At 39.8% G+C, this 18,563-nt stretch overlaps 1 protein-coding gene across 2 annotated transcripts; it reads right to left on the bottom strand.

The window, feature by feature from the left end:
- Positions 1-274: 274 nt before the first annotated feature.
- On the bottom strand, positions 275-18,345 carry LOC113019569 (monoacylglycerol lipase ABHD2). 2 transcript variants are annotated; one of them, XM_026163331.2, is made up of 11 exons: positions 17,922-18,345; positions 16,858-16,935; positions 15,983-16,198; positions 13,119-13,294; positions 10,780-10,947; positions 9,725-9,908; positions 7,938-8,030; positions 7,231-7,332; positions 6,995-7,064; positions 6,807-6,891; positions 275-4,207 (listed from the first exon to the last, which is right to left on the bottom strand). In XM_026163331.2, the coding sequence occupies exons 3-11, from the start codon at positions 16,189-16,191 to the stop codon at positions 3,999-4,001; spliced, it is 1,296 nt and encodes a 431-aa protein (XP_026019116.1). In that variant the 5' UTR covers positions 16,192-16,198; positions 16,858-16,935; positions 17,922-18,345; the 3' UTR covers positions 275-3,998. The 2 variants fall into 2 exon arrangements, with proteins under 2 accessions (XP_026019116.1, XP_080158378.1); XM_080302252.1 differs by lacking the exon at positions 17,922-18,345 and adding an exon at positions 17,532-17,802.
- Between the last annotated feature and the right edge of the window lie 218 nt (positions 18,346-18,563).

The raw sequence follows: 18,563 nt of genomic DNA on the forward strand, positions 1-18,563 counted from the left end.
ACTGTTCTGTCCTTAAACACACCACATATTTGCTAATTGACAGCATAGATGGTGAAAAAACAAAACAAGGTTTGATTTAGTTGTGTTTTGATTACTTTTCCTGTGGTGTAGTACACATGATAACTGGGGAGGTAGAAAAGCTATAAAGATAAAAGGAGTCAATACATGAAGGCTCAATTCAGCACAATCTGTGATATACAAATTATTGTTAAATATTAAAGCGTGTTCTACAATATATTTACAAAGCTCTAATTGGAGGAGAAAAAAGAAACCATTTTTCTTTTGAGAAAATAATTTATTTTGGAACACAATAAGCACGTCTCCTCACATAATTAGTTCACACGCACACCACTGGTATTTCTTCAACAAACACACCCAGGGTTCAGTATCAGAGTACATTATGTTGTGTGACTGCATCCCCCCCTCTAGTTGTCCCAACACACCCTTTAGCCTTCATTCAGCAAAACTGTAAACACAAAATTAAAGCTGTATAATGATAATTGTAGGTTAACACACAGTGGGCTCCCATCCACTTGCCTGGTACTGACAGTTATGGATTCTACATTTAAAAAAATCTTTCTAGAAAAAAAACAAAACAATAATATTAAGCAAATTTTACTCCAATCCAAGTTTTTCTTCCCAAATTTTTTGGACATTTTAAATTTACTCAAGATATCTGAGTCATTTAGTTTCCAAGCAATTAAATATGAGCCCATAAACTTGATGTTTGAAGCAGTGAGTTTAGGATAAATACAGAGGAACACAATTTTTTTATCAGTACAGTAAAATAACATTTCAGATCCCAGATCCATGAGAAATTATTACAATGAGTATGACATGTTTTGGTCTAATATACTTTGACACCATTTATTGTCACATTAGTGTTTAAATAATAAGAGAATCCCTTCTGTTTGGTTATTGCCTTTATTTTTCCATCCCTGGTCCCTCAAATCTAATATACACCATCTTTACATAGATGTTTTATTTTTGTTGTTAAAGTGAACAATATTGGATTTTTGGGGATCAGAGGTGGTGATATGACACAGTATACACCTGCTGTATGTTTACCTATCAACACTCACACTCTACTGCATTTACACAAGCAGATAACACAAGAAGTCATAAGAACAATACAAAAATAAAATTAAAAAATACCCCCAAAATAATTAACTAGAATAAAAAAAAATCCAAATAATACATCCAAACTTGCATTTTTGTGCAAAGTTGTGGAGAGGCAAAAACATTTTTCTAAAAAAAACAAAAAACAACAACAACAAAAACAACAACAACAGCAACAACCCAAAACACATGGCTCGTACTGCAGAAACTGGGTTTTTGCTGGTGTCATCGAAATCGAGCCCGAATAAACCCAAACGTGTAATTTTAAATGAGAGCTGTGGACTACAGATGAACCATTTACTATAATCTGACTGTGGGTGGATGAGAGGATGTTTGCCACGAAGACTGGCAGTTGTAGTTCGGTTTCCCTGACAACAGATGGCAACAGTGATTTGTTGTTTGAGCAAATGCTGGTTGACGACCGCTAGACGTGAAAAGAAAGAGGGTGTTGGCAGGCCGACTGAAACACCAAACACAATTATGTCACCAATCACATCAAGTGCAGCCTCATTTCCAATACTGTTATAAAACTGAGGGTTTCCACTCAGAAGACAGGCTGATGACCACCTGCCACAGCGTGTCTCATTTCATCTTACAGTACATTAAAAACGACTCCAATGAGACGAAAAACAAAGAAAAAAGGGTTCACTGGTGTCAGACTGGTGCTTGGTGTTGACAGATGCCCTGAGTTAAAGGAGATGAAGTTGGATAAGAGTTCCCTTTTATCCCCACATTAGCCAAGCCAGCATTGGTGAGATTAATACCTGGATGTCATAGTATTTGCTCAGAAAGGTTTAAGGCAGTTATACCTCAGAAAATAACTGATAATAAAATTTCCAAAGAGCAAAAAGAGCAACAGATCAGATTCACAATTACAGCACTTTAAATACTACTACTGGTAACCAAGCAACTATTTCTAAAGCTAAGAACAAACTTTGGAACGCCATATATAAGCTTTAATATTCAATTCTTATTATCTGATATTTATTATTACTTTACAAGCTTCGATTGATTGACATTCAGTGCTGTTATATCCTGATATGGCAAACCTTCCAGTACTCAAACACTTCTACTTATCAAATACTATCAACCAGGTATTACAACACACAAACCACGGCCTAGGAAGCCTCATAAAATGCCCTGCTGTCAGTCAATCATTTCAAACCACCCTTAGCGTCTCATCACAGTGTTCAGAAGCAGGTTTTAGATCACACATTTCTTGGCTTTATATTGCCTTGGAAGAAGCTTCCTTAGAGCCCTTACAACAAGGTTTGAATTTAAATCGGGTTTTGAAAAGTCCAAAGGTCCCAGTCTTGCAGTATGATTTCAACAAGAGATGTTTGCGATCTTTTTTTCAGCAGTTTGTGCAGCAACACCCTTTATTCTCAGTGCAGTCAACAAAACAAGAACTGAGATTTTCGGCAAAGTCTTTGAAATAAAAAAATATTCCCTACGGTTAAAATCCATCTTCTTTCTTGCATGCAGCATTCTCCATCTAAATTACAGTTAAACAAACACCAGAATCATACGAACAAGCCACTAAAATAAATAGCGGTTGAGCTTTGGTATCTTCAGCCCTCCTACTCGTCAAACCTCACAGCTCAGATTATTACAAATGAAAAATTTGCTTCACATCTGCTGAACTTTCCCTTTTGTAGCACCACGCTCGCCAATCAGAAGGCTAAATTTTCAACATTTCAAAGAACCACATGATCATCTGCTGGAAAATGGAAAAGCTGTACTAAGATGTTCGCACCAAACCAGGTGGGTTGAATGTTAGCCTCAGCGCAGTGGCAGTAGGACTGTTGTGTGTGCAGTAAGAGACAAATATCAGAGACTTGGCTGGACCTGCAGCTGATCAAAGGCAACAGAAAGAGTAAGGAGGGCTCAAAGACACTGACAGACAGACAACGCGGGGAACATTTGATTCATCTAACGTTTCGTTATCATCCTCGCCCCTCCGTTAATAGTTTCCATATCTGCACTTTGACAAATAAAATGAGGAAAGGGGGAAAATATTGTGGTGTACAGTATGTAAAGTGCTGGAATCAAAGTGACAGAATGCAACTGTGGGAATGTACATGGATCCCATCTGAGGGTGGGGCTCGATCCCTGGTCACGTCTGGTAAGCACCAAAAACTTTGAGTGCCAAAACTATGTGCAGGATGATGTTACGAGCTGGAAACAATGTGTACAATCCTACCTTAATACTTAATAATCTACAGTACATTTACTACAAACAGCAACGCACCCAGAGGAGCAGACATAATGGCCAAGGGCTAAGAACAGAGAATTTAAATCAGACCAACCTCACAAAGACCACCATCCTGGGTCTTTCCCTACACAGTCTCACACAGACATACTCACGCACGCACGCACACACACACAAAACGGTAACGTTTGTTAAGACAGCAGACTAGGCTATATGGCCTTGGCGGTGATAAGCAGTGAGCTTCTTACAGTTCTTCTTCGATGTAATACGAGGCTTCTTGTGTGCTCTTGTTTCTCACTCGACTACTCTAAAGTGGTGCTCTTGCTTTCCTTTAAAATGACAGCTTGACTTCATCGTCTGCCACTTTCGGCCAAAAAGAATCACTTAGCCGGGCGTCATTACTGTGTAGATGTAAAGAACCAAAATGTCCCTGCTCCGAGTCCTCGACATGGAAAAGAGCACGAAGGCAGTTAGTTCATTTTTTCACAAACTGTAAGGTGATTGTGATTACAAAGGAGGACCGGGAAAGGTGGGTTGGTACTGGTGAGTCGCACAGGAGGAGAAGGCAGAGAAGAGATATCAGTTTAGAGTGTCTCCTCAGTGCAGTGTGGGGATAGTGGTGTTGGAGAAAGTGAAAGGTTAATGAACAAATGAGAGAGACAGAGGTTTATGCTTTCTCCTTTAAGCAGGAGCCCTCACTCAGGTGGTCACTTTGGCATGGTGGCTTCTGTTTCTCCCACTGACAAATGGCATTGGCGTAACCCACGATCACTTTGTCCATCCAGGTGAGAGGCTGGGGGAAGAGGACTGCACCCTCAAAGAAGCCCAGGTGGCCTCCATGAAGTGTCAGGGCAAAGATCACATTCGGCTTCTTTGCTGGAAGAGGACAAATCACACGGTAATTAGCCCTCTGTACTCTGCACAGTTTGTAATCGTCAGCATCGGAAGAACAATGTTCAACACATTCCCAGAAATGGGCTTGCAAGGGATTGTTAAGGGTGTGTTTGCACAGTCGAGCAGATAACAGTGCGATTACGTTTCTGGCCATTAGACACGATCAATATGTTACTCAGTTTGTTTGTCTGACAGCTGGCAGAAAAAAAACAAAACAACTTTGCTCCTTCAACCTGGAGGCAATTTTTTAATGACTTTAACAGTTGAAACAGGTTTGCCTCGACTGACAGGTCTCACAGATTGTTACACCGTCTTTTCATTGCTTGTTGTCTAATTGCTTAAATGGTCATCCAGAATGGAAAAATCTATTTTCATAGTATAAGACTCATCATTTTCCATACCTCTCTCTTAATAAAGACTGCCATGTTGACAATCTTCCAAGATCCTTACGATTACATTTGTGTCCACATACTTATGGTAAAATAATGCAACCATTAATAATTGACGAGATAGGACTCCAGGCCAAACTTTAACATTTTCCCTTAGGAGATGTGACGACCTGTTTTCTATACTCTGTCCATACAGAAAACAGTAGTTTTCACACTGACTTTACGTCATTCACAATACACGCAATATACGAACCCTGAATATCTCTGCATCTGTGCTGCCTAATAAAATATGAAGGACTGCAATTTCCTTTGCTGTTTTTTTTTTTTTTTTTTTTTTTGGTTGGTTATTCTGCAGTTTAAAAAAAAAAAAAAAAAAAATATATATATATATATATATATATATATATATATATATATATATATATATATATATATATATATATATATATATATATATATATATATATATATATATATATATATATATATATATATATATATATATATATATATATATATATATATATATATATATATATTTTTTTTTTTTTTTTTTTTAAATGTGTAATTAAAATAATAATAATAATAACAATAATGATGATAAATAAAGTCTGAAATGTAAACTAGGTCATCTCCACACACTCACTCTGCTTGCAGCATAGTGCTGCTGCGGTGAACAACTATGGTGGGGTTTCATGAAAAGGACTGGCCTGGATCTCTTTGGTCTCCTGGACTTAACTGGGTTAGTGGGGAAGCCTGCTGTAGCAGACTAGTGACTAAGATCCCACTGGGCTTTGAACACTGTGCACTATTCATGACAGCTGCTGAGTTGCCCTTGGACAACTGCGTGCTCACCCAGGACCGAGAACTGCCGCCTCACTACGAGCTGAGCGACAGGGGCCCGGAGACAAGCTTGTGGTTTAAAGATTTTTCTTAGTCCCTAAATGCATCATTTACCAAGTAATTACTGAAACACAGTTGCATCAGTTTCATGATCTTATTTTGATTAATTATATTATTCAAATATCATTGCAATAAAGAAGCACCAACTATTCTTTGTGTTCTTTAATTCACCTGTAACATTTTTGCTTGAACAGGAACAGTCTTACTTAACAGTCTGCTGAAAGCTCTTATCAAACACTTCTAGTCCGAGCTAATTCCAGCACCAGCACAGCAAGTGTATTTCTGTCAGTCTTTTGATGGTAGTCAAGCGTCTGAGCAACTGTCTCACATTTTAGGTCATAGGGACAGCTAATCCACTTTTCTGTAAGTGTTGCTCTCTGGAGACATATAGGATACAGTACCATTTGCTTCCAGTAAGGACTCCTCCTACTCTCCCTCTTACACGCACGCACACACAAGCAATATTCCTTTTCCAGTAGAGTTAAAAGTGGTCAGTGAGTAAAAATAGCACAAAGTGAGAAGAATGGATGCTTGATAGACATTAAGTCATGTGTAGCCAGATTTGCCTGCTTATGTTTATTTATTATCAATCACCCTGCACCATATACGGGAGGACAGAAGGTTTTTTGGGGGGGCAGGAGACCAGTGAACCACTTTATCCAACTGGAGGAACACTGTGTTATATTTATGCGTTACAGCCGTTGCCACACAGCAGAAAACATTAGTCACAAACTATGTGCCCCACCCTGTCCCGGTTGGGGTTGGATGCCAGCTCATCATAGGCCTGCTTAAGGCTGCAGACATGTTTTTGTTTGTTTGTTTTTTTAAAACTACTGAGATTCAACTGAGGCCAGTCTTTAAGACATTAACAGCTTTTTGTATCAACCTGAAGGAGAATTGTTTTCCAGCATTTTTAGAACTGTGGAAAATATAGGTGTTACTAATAATCTACAGTGAGTTATTTAAAGTTACATAATACTACAGTGGAAGCAATATTCAAAGAAATTGAACCCACCCTTTTCTTTATTTTTTAATTTCTTTTTATTTTGAGCAGGAAGGTCCAGGTGGGGTTTTTTTGTTTGTTTTTTATTCAACACGTAATTTTACAGCAGGATTCTTATTTAAGGTCAGGAGCTTGATTTTTTTGATGCTACTGCAGCCACGCTATGACAGCAAGTTGATCCTGATCTGCACGGACCATTTAACTGCAACTCTGCCATCTAGTTGATAAGGTGATAAAAAAATATTTTAGTGCAGCTGCTGTTGCTATGCAACATGTTGGCAATTACCTGCTAGCGTGCGAGGGATGGTGAGCAATGAGTCATGAACCAGAGGATCATCCGCAGAGTTCACTAACAGCAGTGGCACATTGACCTGGAAATTTAAGAACAAAATGCCATCCATCAAAAAAAATACACAAACAGACCAAAAAAGAGAAAGATGGCATTTGTGAGTCGTATGCAAAAGCAGTTCTTACATTGTGAATATAATGTACACAACTCTCTTTCTCATAGTACTCTTTGAGAGACCGGTGGCCGTGGAATTTTCTGTTGAAACCCAAAAAGATCAGGTATTATTATTCAGTCCCTAACCCTTAGAGGGGTTTGATAGAAATGACAAGAATATCTGATATTTTTCAGATTCTAAGCACTGACAAAAAGTATCACCAGGAGCATCAAGAACATGGAAGAGCTGCAGTTTACTAGAACACACCTCATGATGTTGTCGTCAATCTGCATGAGAGATGTTGCTGTGTACAACCGACTTAGATCAGCATCAATCATTTTGAGCGAATGTCCTCCAAACAGACTGTGCCTGTAACATACAAACATTAACATGAACACAAGTAATTTTAAAAATCAATTAGTTCACAGTCATAACTGTCAGCTATGTACCAACTATTCCCTCTATTACACAGAGTGACAACGAAGACCAAGAATGGTAAGAACTATTCATTTATTTGCAGATTAGCATTTAGAAAGTTACTTTAGATGTTCTTTTTAGTAGGCTAGTGGCTCATTTAGTGGCTTTTTTTAATTTTATTTTACATTTTTACTTAGTTTTGAGTAGTTTATAGTTGGCTTTATTTATTTTATGGGCACCTTAGCATGTTATAGGTAGGTAGGGCAAGAGCAAGAGAGGCAAGAGGAAGGTACCATTTCAGGCAGTTCAACCTACTCAGATCTGTGAAAATGATCATTGCTCAAATGAACCCACCATGGCTGTGGGTAATCTACAATTTCATTTATAGGGAAATTAGGAGGTTAGATTACTGACTGGGTTGTCTGATGAAATCACTGTCTTTGGCAAACACCATAAAATTTTCTCCCCAAACACTAAACATGTCAATTAAACTTTTCAGTGATTGGAAACAGAAGGCACACAATGTACTAAAATTTATAGCTGGGCAACAGTGGTACCTGTGTGAGAGAATGATTTTCTTCATGTTGTCGGCCATGAGAAAGTTATAAAAGCGCCTGAACTGATCCCACTGCAGGAATGTTTCCTGGGCCCTGAGAGAGAGAGGGGAAGGCAAACACACAGGAAGTTAGCTTTGTACAGACTGTCTGCAATCTAAACAATACATTGAATGTCCTGTGTCTACTAATCCACTAACACAAAGAGTCACACTGGTTGAGAGTAGCAATGGTGTCAGGCATCAATATGCAGCTCACTGACAGTGACAAGGTGACTCAAAACAAGAGCTCAAGAAAAACAGGTTCAGCAGCTAACTGCTGATTACAAAAAACAAAAACGAAAAAGGTTTCTTTTTTTGTGGCTTTTTCATACAATAAGGCCATAATATTAAATGTGTGTTATTGTAAGAAGAACATACATCGATCAGCCGCAACATTAAACCAGTAGGCAATAGTGAAAAACATTGATCACTCATTCCACTGCAAGCCTTGGGTCCTGGTATTCATGCGGTTGACACTACAATATGTACTGTGCCACCCACCTAAACATTGTTGTAGCCCAAGCACAACCCACTCGAGGCTACGATACTCTTCGATGGTAGTGGCCTCCCCAGCAGGTTAATGCACCCCGCCATATCGCAAAAACTTCCCAGGAATTGCTCGAGGAACCCCGAAAAAACAGAGCCAGCCTCCAAATTCTCAATCCGATTGAGCATCAGTCTGATGCTAACAAACGAGCCCGATCCACAAAGGCCTACCCCGAACCCGCAAAGCCCAAAGGATCCAATGCCGGGTGCCAGACACCACAGGACACGCCAAGGGGTCCCATGTCCATGCCCCGACAGGTCAGAGCTGTTGGGCGGCACAAAGGGAACCTACAGAATATTAGGCAGGTGTTTTTAATGTTGTGGCTGATTACTGTACAGCTTCAGCTCTCGAGGTACACTGACAGGAGGGCCAGCTTAAATTTTGGAAACAGATTTTAAATTAAAATTTTTATTTTTATTTTTAAAAAGAAAAAAGAAAAACTGCAAAGCCAATTTGACAGACGGCCAGTCTCGACACACACCCATCCCCTGCTGTCCACACTGAAACTTTAATAGACCCGGCCTGTCAAGTCTGCCAAGAGATGCTGTCTGCATTTAAAAACACAGAATCTGACAAGAACACAGAGTGCAGACACCCGCATGCACTAAATAGACATATACATCATAATCTATTTGTAAATATTGTACTTTCAATACATTTATCTGGTTACTAGTTACTTTAAAAAGTAAGGTTTTATTGTTTTTTAAAATCAAACTATTAACTGATTGAAAGACAAATGACTAATTGACACTAGTCATTAGCTGGTAGGACTTCTACTCCTGTACTTCAGCAAAGAGCCATTGATAATGCCCAACATTATCAATGGTCCTGTAGACATTCAGAGTAAACTGTGGTAGGTGAATGAAGGGATCAGACAGGTCCTCAAACAGGTTTTTAAATGTGTCTCATTTCTTACATTTTGGGAGAAAAAAAAAATTTTTTTAAGTGGCAACTTTACCAAATTGGTGCAATCCATCAATAATTATGGTAAAAGGAAGAGCAGAAAGGGTAACCAGCTGACTGGAGCCGCTTTGCAGACTCATGGATAAACATGTGATTATATTATGCAAGCGCTATTCATTTTGTAGAATTATTCTGAGCTTCATTTATATTTAGAAATGTGAGCACATCAGTGTTAGTATTACAAAGCCGGTTTGACAAAACAATGCATGTAATTAAGAAATGAGACCACAGCAACCCACCTCAGCGCGCTGTACCCCTGACAAACGCTGACGCAGCACAGCACTCGCTCCTGGTTAGCCTTGTTCTCCCCCAGGAACTTACAAACGATGTTTCCACCCAGACTGAAGCCCACAACAATGAGCTGAGTGTTAGGGTATGCCCGCTTAATGTAGCCAACCATGGATGCAAATTCCCATGTGCATCCTGTAAAATGAAACAGTATAGTGCTATAATCAAAACACAGAAACATACTTTATTCTACTCGGCACTTCTGGCTGAAGATTTCTTTAATTCAGGGTATCAGATTTGAGTGTCTAAGATCTTTTAAACAGCACAGGTCTCATCATGCCCATAAAAAAGCCTCACATTCTTCTTTTTCCATAATTTACCGTTTACCCTGAAATAATGCTGTACAAGCAGGGCAAAAAAAGAGGATAAGCTGTTCGTAAGTGCACACTTTCAGCAGAAATGCTTTAAACTAATACCTTCACTGTGCTCACCCCTTTTAATGGATTTTGGAGAGGATAGGTTAAGCCTAAACCACAACAGACAATTGGATGAGAGCAGCAGGCTGAGCCAAAAGCGATGACACAGCATTACTGACAGGACTGAATTCTTTTTATCATTGCAAATAATGGTTTTCATTCTTAGATAGACCTCTGATGAAAAACTGACTGGTGTTTAACAGGGGTTCAGAAATTATTAGGGGTGGGGGGATGAGTCATCACTAGACTAGCTCTGCATGATTCACAGTCCTCTACTACGGCCTTTAGGCAGCCCATTTCATTTTTTCAAGCCCCTTTCCTCACTTTCTTCTCATTAGCTGCCCCTCACTGTCATCCACAAACAGATGCAGGCCTTATGAGCCTTGTTTGCTTACACCATATGTAATCAGTGCCAAACTGATACCACCTAAGCAGCAAGTAGAAAACTTTTGGTCCACAGACATAAATTGTATATAACATTTGAAACTGAACATTTACAATATAAACATTCAACAATGACAAAAATTATATGAAACACATTTTTTCAAAAGCCAAATAGGTACTATTTTGAGTTGGCTCACTGGTCTTACCATAAGTGAACATGCGTGGAGAGGTAAGCTCGATGTTGGGAAGAGCTCCGAGGTGATTCAGCACAGCACAACGATAACCATCCTTCTGTGCATAATCCACAAAGGTCCGGATGTAGTGCTTCTCACTATGGTTACCGATACCGGGGCATATCACCATGGTGATGTCATCTGGTTGAACAGGCAGATGGAGCAGGGCAATATTTGCAAGTGAGAAAAATGTAAGCAAAGATAAAGAAAGGAGAGTGTTACTCTCCTAAACAGCAGATCATCATAACAAAAGGAGCAAGGCAAAGCCCGGCAGCCAATCCAAGATAAAGGATAAGGCTGTCAATTATAGCTTTTCCAAACACAGTGGAAATAGCAACACTACTTTTGTCGGGAGTAAAATGTCATGTGAGGCTCAAGCTTTTTGAGAGGACTAATAGATCGAAGTTAATTTGATTGGATAAGCTCAAGCCTTCAGAGAAACATATGCATCTTTTAAAGGGTCCCCCCACAACTGAATTACACACATCTTATGCGTGATTTAAAAGAACAATAATGCAGCAAAGTCTCTTTAGTAGCTGACTTGCAAGGCCTGGCACAAATAACCAAAGTTGGACATGACACCACTGACAACGAATTTCTTTATTCTCCAAACATCAAACTTGTTTTATTTAGCCATATGTTCTATATAAAAACTCCCAGGGGCCAAAGTTTCTTGTGATACCCTCTAACTATTCTTGACCCTCGAATCGAATAATGAAGAAATTTATCAGGAACAACAAAATGGGAGAAACCTCAAGAAGATCAGCAGAGAAGGGATCCCTCGTCCAGGACTGACAAACACTCATTAGGTGTGGCATGAACGGACTAGACAGAAGTAGCAGTAGTAGAATTACAATGTAAAGCAACAGAATTACAGTATGAAACTAAGAACTACAATATATTAGATTTTAATGTTTGTCATGACAGTAAAGATCCAACTACGCAATGTACAGGGGCAAGAAAAAGTGTTCACCCTTGTAAAGCATCACGTAAAAATTCACACAGTAGAGCTGGACAAAATATCAGAACCCAAGGTCGATTACTTCAACAAAACTTGCATTCAACAAATGAAACCTCACTGAAGATTTGAGTTAGCCCACACCTCCAATGCTGTGAAATGATCTTAGGAGAGCTGTCCACCCCTGGCATCCCAAGAATGGCTGAGCTCAGGCAGTGCTGTATATTGTGCTCATCCATAGCTGTGATGAATGTGCTTTCTCTTGCCCCTGTTCTATACAACTGCATAAAAATGTTGGTTAATAAGAAGTAGGGCTGCCACGATTTGTCGACTAGTCACGATTACGTCGACTATCAAAATCGTCGACGACTGATTTAATAGTCGACGTGTCGTTTGAAGCTTTGTAAGATCGCAAAAGACGCAGGAATAATAGCAGGATTTAAGAGTGTAATAACGGACTGAAACAGAAGATGGCAGCACAGCATGTACAAGGATGCCAGCTGCCGTTAAACCCCGAAGAAGAAGAAGCAGCTGTGTCCCAGAATTCATAGCGCGGCCCAGCTTAGTTTCCAACAATGGCGGTAGCTAGTTAGTTTTAATATTACTCTTATTATTCTTTCTGGGTCACAAAATAAACGTTTAACATATTTTCAGGCGAGAATGTAGCTGTGTAAACCGCAAATATCGGCTCAGTTTATCAGGACACCACATATTTTCAAAAGCGCTCCGACGTTTTCGGAGACGTCTGTTACCCACTAGCTCGATAGCTAGCCGGGGGCTAGGTCACTAGCGCCGTGAGAACACCGGACTCCCGGCAAATTGTTTTCAAACCCACCGCAGTCTTTCGCGACTCAGGTTAAATATATATGAGTCACTTAGATAAATTAAAAATGTTGTTGTTTGGCTTTTTTTTTTTTTTGTATTTTATTTGTTCCTGAGTAAATCGGTTTGGCTGAGATTAAAGTTATAGTTTTTACACAGCTGAATAAACGTCAAGCAGACAGCTGATTATCAGAAGTGTGAGATGCTGGAGAATATACTCCGGTGTCCTGTTATATTTTAGATAGCAAGGAGTTTATTAAACTTCACCGAAACAATCTGCAAATTTCATTAAAATTGAATAAACTATCATCTTGTCTTTATTTTTAGTTAGCACCTTAAAAGCTTAAAGCTGTAAGCTAATGATAGTTATATAAGAGCAGATGCTGCTGGTGCAATAAGCTGTAGTTTTACGTCCAGTGGATGATGATCTGATTAGTCGACTAATCGCATAAATAATCGGTGACTAGTCGACTATCAAAATAATCGTTTGTGGCAGCCCTAATAAGAAGCAGATCCTGATCAAATGCATCACCTCCTGTCCGATGATCCCCCAGCGGCTCGAAGAGGTCGAAGGTCGCAGTCGCCCCATCCTGCATGGGCAAATATTTTCTGATTCCACTAGGGTGAGGCGAGCTCACCCGACCAAGTTTACCATACAGTGCCGTCTGGAGGTGACCACTCTTACCCCACAGTAATGGAGGAATGTACCTGGAAAACACAAAATTGCATTCCTTTGTTAAATTTGGTCTCGAAATATGAGCCCTCAGCCTAATGGACAGTACAAGGGCAGGGCAAATGCTCAGACACAAGATCAACACAGTGTTATCTGAAGCACATGCCTTTTGCATTTCTGGTTTATGACAGAGTTTCAAGCACAGAGTTTGCACACAAAGTCACATCTCTTTTCAAGACATTTAAAGATTGCTACGTGGACCCAACAGACAGCAACGTTTCACTAGTGTGTAGCTATGTTTTGTAAAGTTATTCGCAGAACCAGCGCTTGTATTCCAGTGACACTTCTGTAGGAGTTAACTGTAGGAGTTGAGTCTTTAGCTTATGTAACATTCCTTTGAGACACCGGGCATTATCATGAATCACTATCACATTTCCACACCGAGAGCAAAATAGTGTGAACTAACACAGAGAAACGTCTTCAACTTGCCACTGCAACTATTTCATCACATATTATAGGTAAAATATTAGGTTTAAAATCACGACAGTGGCGACAGGAACAGATAAAACACCGTGCTTTTCATATAATGCTTCAGCCGTTTAAATGGGATTGGCTGACATAAAAGTATTATTCAATATGGAAGATTTTGAAGTGACTCAGGAAGATATTTAGGAACATTTGAGTTAAAGACAGGCTAGATCTCCAAACGCAGCGTTTCGACAGTGATAACTATATTGGTTGAGTGCTTGTTAATAACACTTTAGTGAGCATTCAAGGCACTCTCTCACTTCTTCAGCTATATAAAAGGCTGTGTGGAATAGTTTCGTGACAAAACTCGGTAGCGAGCTATATCGGATAAACAAGACCAGCATAACTCTGAAGCACAGCTGCAGTGTGGACACTAGCTGTGTGTACAGCACAGCCCAAAACACGACGACAGTCAGCGACTGCCGAGAGTCGAGGCTTCAGTTACATCAACAGTTGCACAAGCTCTTTAACCTTATGTTTCCTCAACTCTTACAGTGGCTCTAACAATTACTTAATTAACAAATACAGTCTTACATAAGAGAATTATCTACCACAAAACCGACTATTGCCATTTAGTGATAATGTGATCGCCTCCAGGGTGCACTGTAGTTAAAGTTTTACCACATGGTTCTAGAAGGTACTCTGCTGGCTTAATCCATGGCTACAGGAAGAGGATGACCTCACTGTTATAATGTGGACAGGAAGCGTGACACCAGAGTAGCTGAGTTCATCAAGACAATAAAAAATAAAAAATAATGCTGTTATCAGTTTTCCTTTGCTTTTAACTGATAAAGTTTGAGAAATCCTTTTTAATAATTCTATATCAAATGTAACAGGCTCTTACAGCTCTTAAATCTCTCTTTGAATTGGGATAACTAGTGTAACCTTCTTGGGGTATGTACAGTGACTGTGCTATTGTCCTTTGTAGCTATTAGATAACAGAAAAAAGGAACTGGATGTGTCTGTGTGGCTTGATAAAACAAAGACCCGAAGTCCTGGTCAAAGTCCAAAATGACTCATGTCATTTATGGTAATTGTATTAATCTGCATGCTATCAGTCTTTACGTTCATTGGGCTTTTTTTTCTTTTCTATACACCACATACTGTCAGATGCTAGCGACACACACACATTCACACACACGTATAATACTGGCCAATAGGAAAACAAGCTCTACAATGTTTTGCAATATCCTGGACAATCACCTGAAGCAAATCAGACTGCGACTGCCAAATAATGAAATAATAAATAGCACGCTCTGTCATTTTGCATGTTATCCTAAACCCTATTCAACTGTCTCCAAACACAGCCAAACAAAAAGGCTGTTCACCTCACATCACCCCTCTTATACTTTCCACTGTGCGATCGATTTATTATGCAACAACACAGGATGTCACGAGTTACAAACGTGACTTCACAAAAATGAAGATAAAAACATCTCTGCTAAACTACACACTTGGACAGACATCTTCCTATTCTAAGCATAGAGCATACGGCTGTTCAGGAGGGAATAATAACAAACTAGACACAGATGTAAGCATCAGTGCGGCCTTATGATTCAATGACCCTGCAGCTGAAAGGCAAAGGGCTCAGTAACCATCCGTTATGTAAGCTGACACTCGAGGGTGCTTCGAGAGATTCGCCCTACAAAGCTGAAAGTTCCTGTCGAGTGTCAAAGCAAGAGGTGGAGAGATGCTCACTAAGGAAACACAACTGAGTATACAATTCCCACTCAAGGGAGTGTGTTTCCAGCAAAATTACAGGAAGTTTGAGGCATAACCTGGTTTAAAGCTCACAGCAAAGCCTTGTTCTGTTATGGTCCAAGAACGACTGCTTTGCGTCAGTTATTATGAGCTCAGATGAAACATTCAAATTATAGCGGTCATCATAGTTACCCTGAATGTGAGACCAGCATCATCATGAATGCAAATCCTCTTACCCTGCAGTGAATGAGCCTTTATTTATAATGCAAGTGCAACAAACTCCGTGCACCTTTGAGATAACCCCAAAAATACAGACTCATGTTTAATTCATGCAAGAGCCAACAGGAAGGCTGTGGTACAGACGTGTGGCACACTTAGGAGCACTGACGATAGCTGGGACCGCCGCCAGACAAACCGCTACCTTCACTGCTGCTGCACCGTTGCCGTGGCAACCTCCAAAGAGACATGCACAGAGAGAAAGGAAAGCAACTCACTCTTTGGTCAACTGAGAGCAGGACTTGAGGAGGAAGCGGTTGACAGCAGTGTCCTGGTAGATGAGGTCCGGGGGTGCTGTGGGGCTCTTGAGGTTCAAGCAGCGGACAATGATGTAAAGCACCGTGGCCACCGCCGCCAGCTTCATGCCATCAAACATTGCTGGCATCTCGGGAGAGATGGTGTGCACGTCGGATTCGTGGGCGCTCATGATTATTCTAGAAAACAAAAGCAGCCAATAAATGCAGAACTCCATTTTTAAACTGAATTTTAATATAAAAAGACATCGCTTGTACAAGTCAATGTTTTTTTTCCCCAGTTCTAGGGATTAACAATGGACTTTAAAGAAATAAATTAATTAAATATTCCCGAGGTGTCCTGCAGCAACACATCTGTGGGAATATAAACTCAAAGGAACTCAGATAAAGCAGAGTCAGATAAGACAAACCTGGTTATTTAATACACTCCCTGTAATTACATTACAGCTTAAACTGTGCCAATAGGAAGCCTTGCTGCATAGAAGATAGAGGTGCTGACAATGCTTTAAATAAATCATTACATATAGCAGACACGGTGAATCCTGACTAGCATTTCTCCCAATGTAATGTGCCAGCACAAATTTACATTTTAGCAGATTTATTAAATGTATTAATGTTCACAGCTAATAAAGTCTCCACAGGTGTGAAATTATAGGTAAACAAACAGAAACTATAAAGGGCACAGAAGAGGCTCAATGCCTTCTATTGCAAAGAAAAAAGGAAGTTCTGATCACTGATGTGCAACGCAAATGTTTGTGTGATGTTACCAGGCAGCCACATCAAACTGACATAAACAGAAACAGTCATAACTGAAAGCTAAAATAAACTAATATACTTACATTTTATGTTCAAGTTTGCCTCCAATGAAAATTTGTTTCAAAAGATCCAAAGAAATGTGAAGTCACAGTGATGTGGTCCTGAAAAGCACATAAAGCAAAACACACACAAAGACCTTCACTGTACAGTATCAGAAAGTTATCTTTTTTCCTTAAACAGAAGTTTCATCTAAAATTAAGTAAGAATAATGACACCACTTAATTTGCATGGTAAGTAACTGCTGAACGATTACACATCCTCTTTTTTTAAGTTTCATGAATCTAAATATTTTAGTTTTGACTGGTGTCCTAAGCTCTTTCAGACACCTGTCGGCTGTACTTATTTTCTAGCATGTTCCTGTTGCCATAACCAAGACTGTCAATATCAGACAGGAAGTTATAACGCTGCCTCCAGAAAACCTAAATGTAACACTTACGAAAAGTCGGCCTCAGACTTATTAGACCTTATTAAAAAGTAAGGCAATTAAACAGCCATCACGTGTAAACAAACTTAACACCAAAAGGCGTGTAAAAATAGCTTCAAAAATAACCCCACTAATACCCGTGTCTTTCACTGGAAACCAATCCAAAGAGTATATCTGACACATTAATACAACTAATGCCAAGAGACGGGGTGTAAACAGCTTTAATTTTACTCTCTGGTCTTTGTCACGACTCACAACAATCCTGAGACGCACCTTAACAGCCACAAGGGCACACAGATTCCATCAAGTAGCTAACCCAGTGAGAAACGTGGGCTTTTCTGGACGATAAAAGCTTTCTAAGAGCAGGCCAACGGTCCTCCTCCCATACTCTCGATCCTGAAAATGAAAACCGTGTCGCCTTTTGGACGAATTAGCTACCCACCCACCAGAATTTGCCGCAGTAGCTCCACATTAAGACCCCGCTTCGCCTTGCCCCTTTCCTAGCCGTAGTTTGATATCGTTTTAGTCCTTAAAAAAAAAAAGCAGCGGCGCATACATGTTTTTAACGGCCTTCATTTCTACCGCTAATAATCGATTTAATGTTGCAGCATCACTTGAGGACCAAACCGGACATAGCAACAGTCGCATCTCCAGCGTACTTACCTCAGCAGGAAAACTGTGGGTCAGTTGCTTGCTTCTTAAAAGCGGCAGGCCTTATTTATGTTCGCAGGTTTTCTTTTGTTTAACGTGTCTATAAAAGCATGACAGCCTGATGTCCAGCTCGCCCTCACAGAGCCGAAGATAGCTGAAGTAGCGACTGCAGCGATGGGATCCCACTTCCTAGAAGAATCTGTCATTTGCATAAAGAAGCCCCCATTGGATAAAATTGCGATGACGTTTTAAGGCCAATAACTTTCCACGCCCCTTCAGCGGTGTAATTTTCCACATTACACTACTGGTGGTTTATATATGTCCTACATATTAGCCTAAATACGCGTTCGGACATCTCTATCAATATTTGACCTCTTTATATGATTTTCTGAGGAGATACATCTCTGCTAAGAGTATCTGACACACAGCCAATACCGTCCCTCCCGAACGTGATAAAAACGTGAACTGAAACCGTTATATAAAGTTTCTTCTGCGCATGTCTCGGTCTATTAGCAACATTAGCATTTAGCTGTTGTTGACAGCTAAATGATGTCAGCGGATAGCGGATAACTTTGGGTTACTCGTTCTCTAGTTCTACCAGTATTAGCAACGTGAATATTTATTTTCAGGAAATTTGTTATTCTATAATTTAAC

Source organism: Astatotilapia calliptera, chromosome 1 (genome assembly GCF_964374335.1).
Source record: "Astatotilapia calliptera chromosome 1, fAstCal68.1, whole genome shotgun sequence".
Lineage (NCBI taxonomy): Eukaryota > Metazoa > Chordata > Actinopteri > Cichliformes > Cichlidae > Astatotilapia > Astatotilapia calliptera.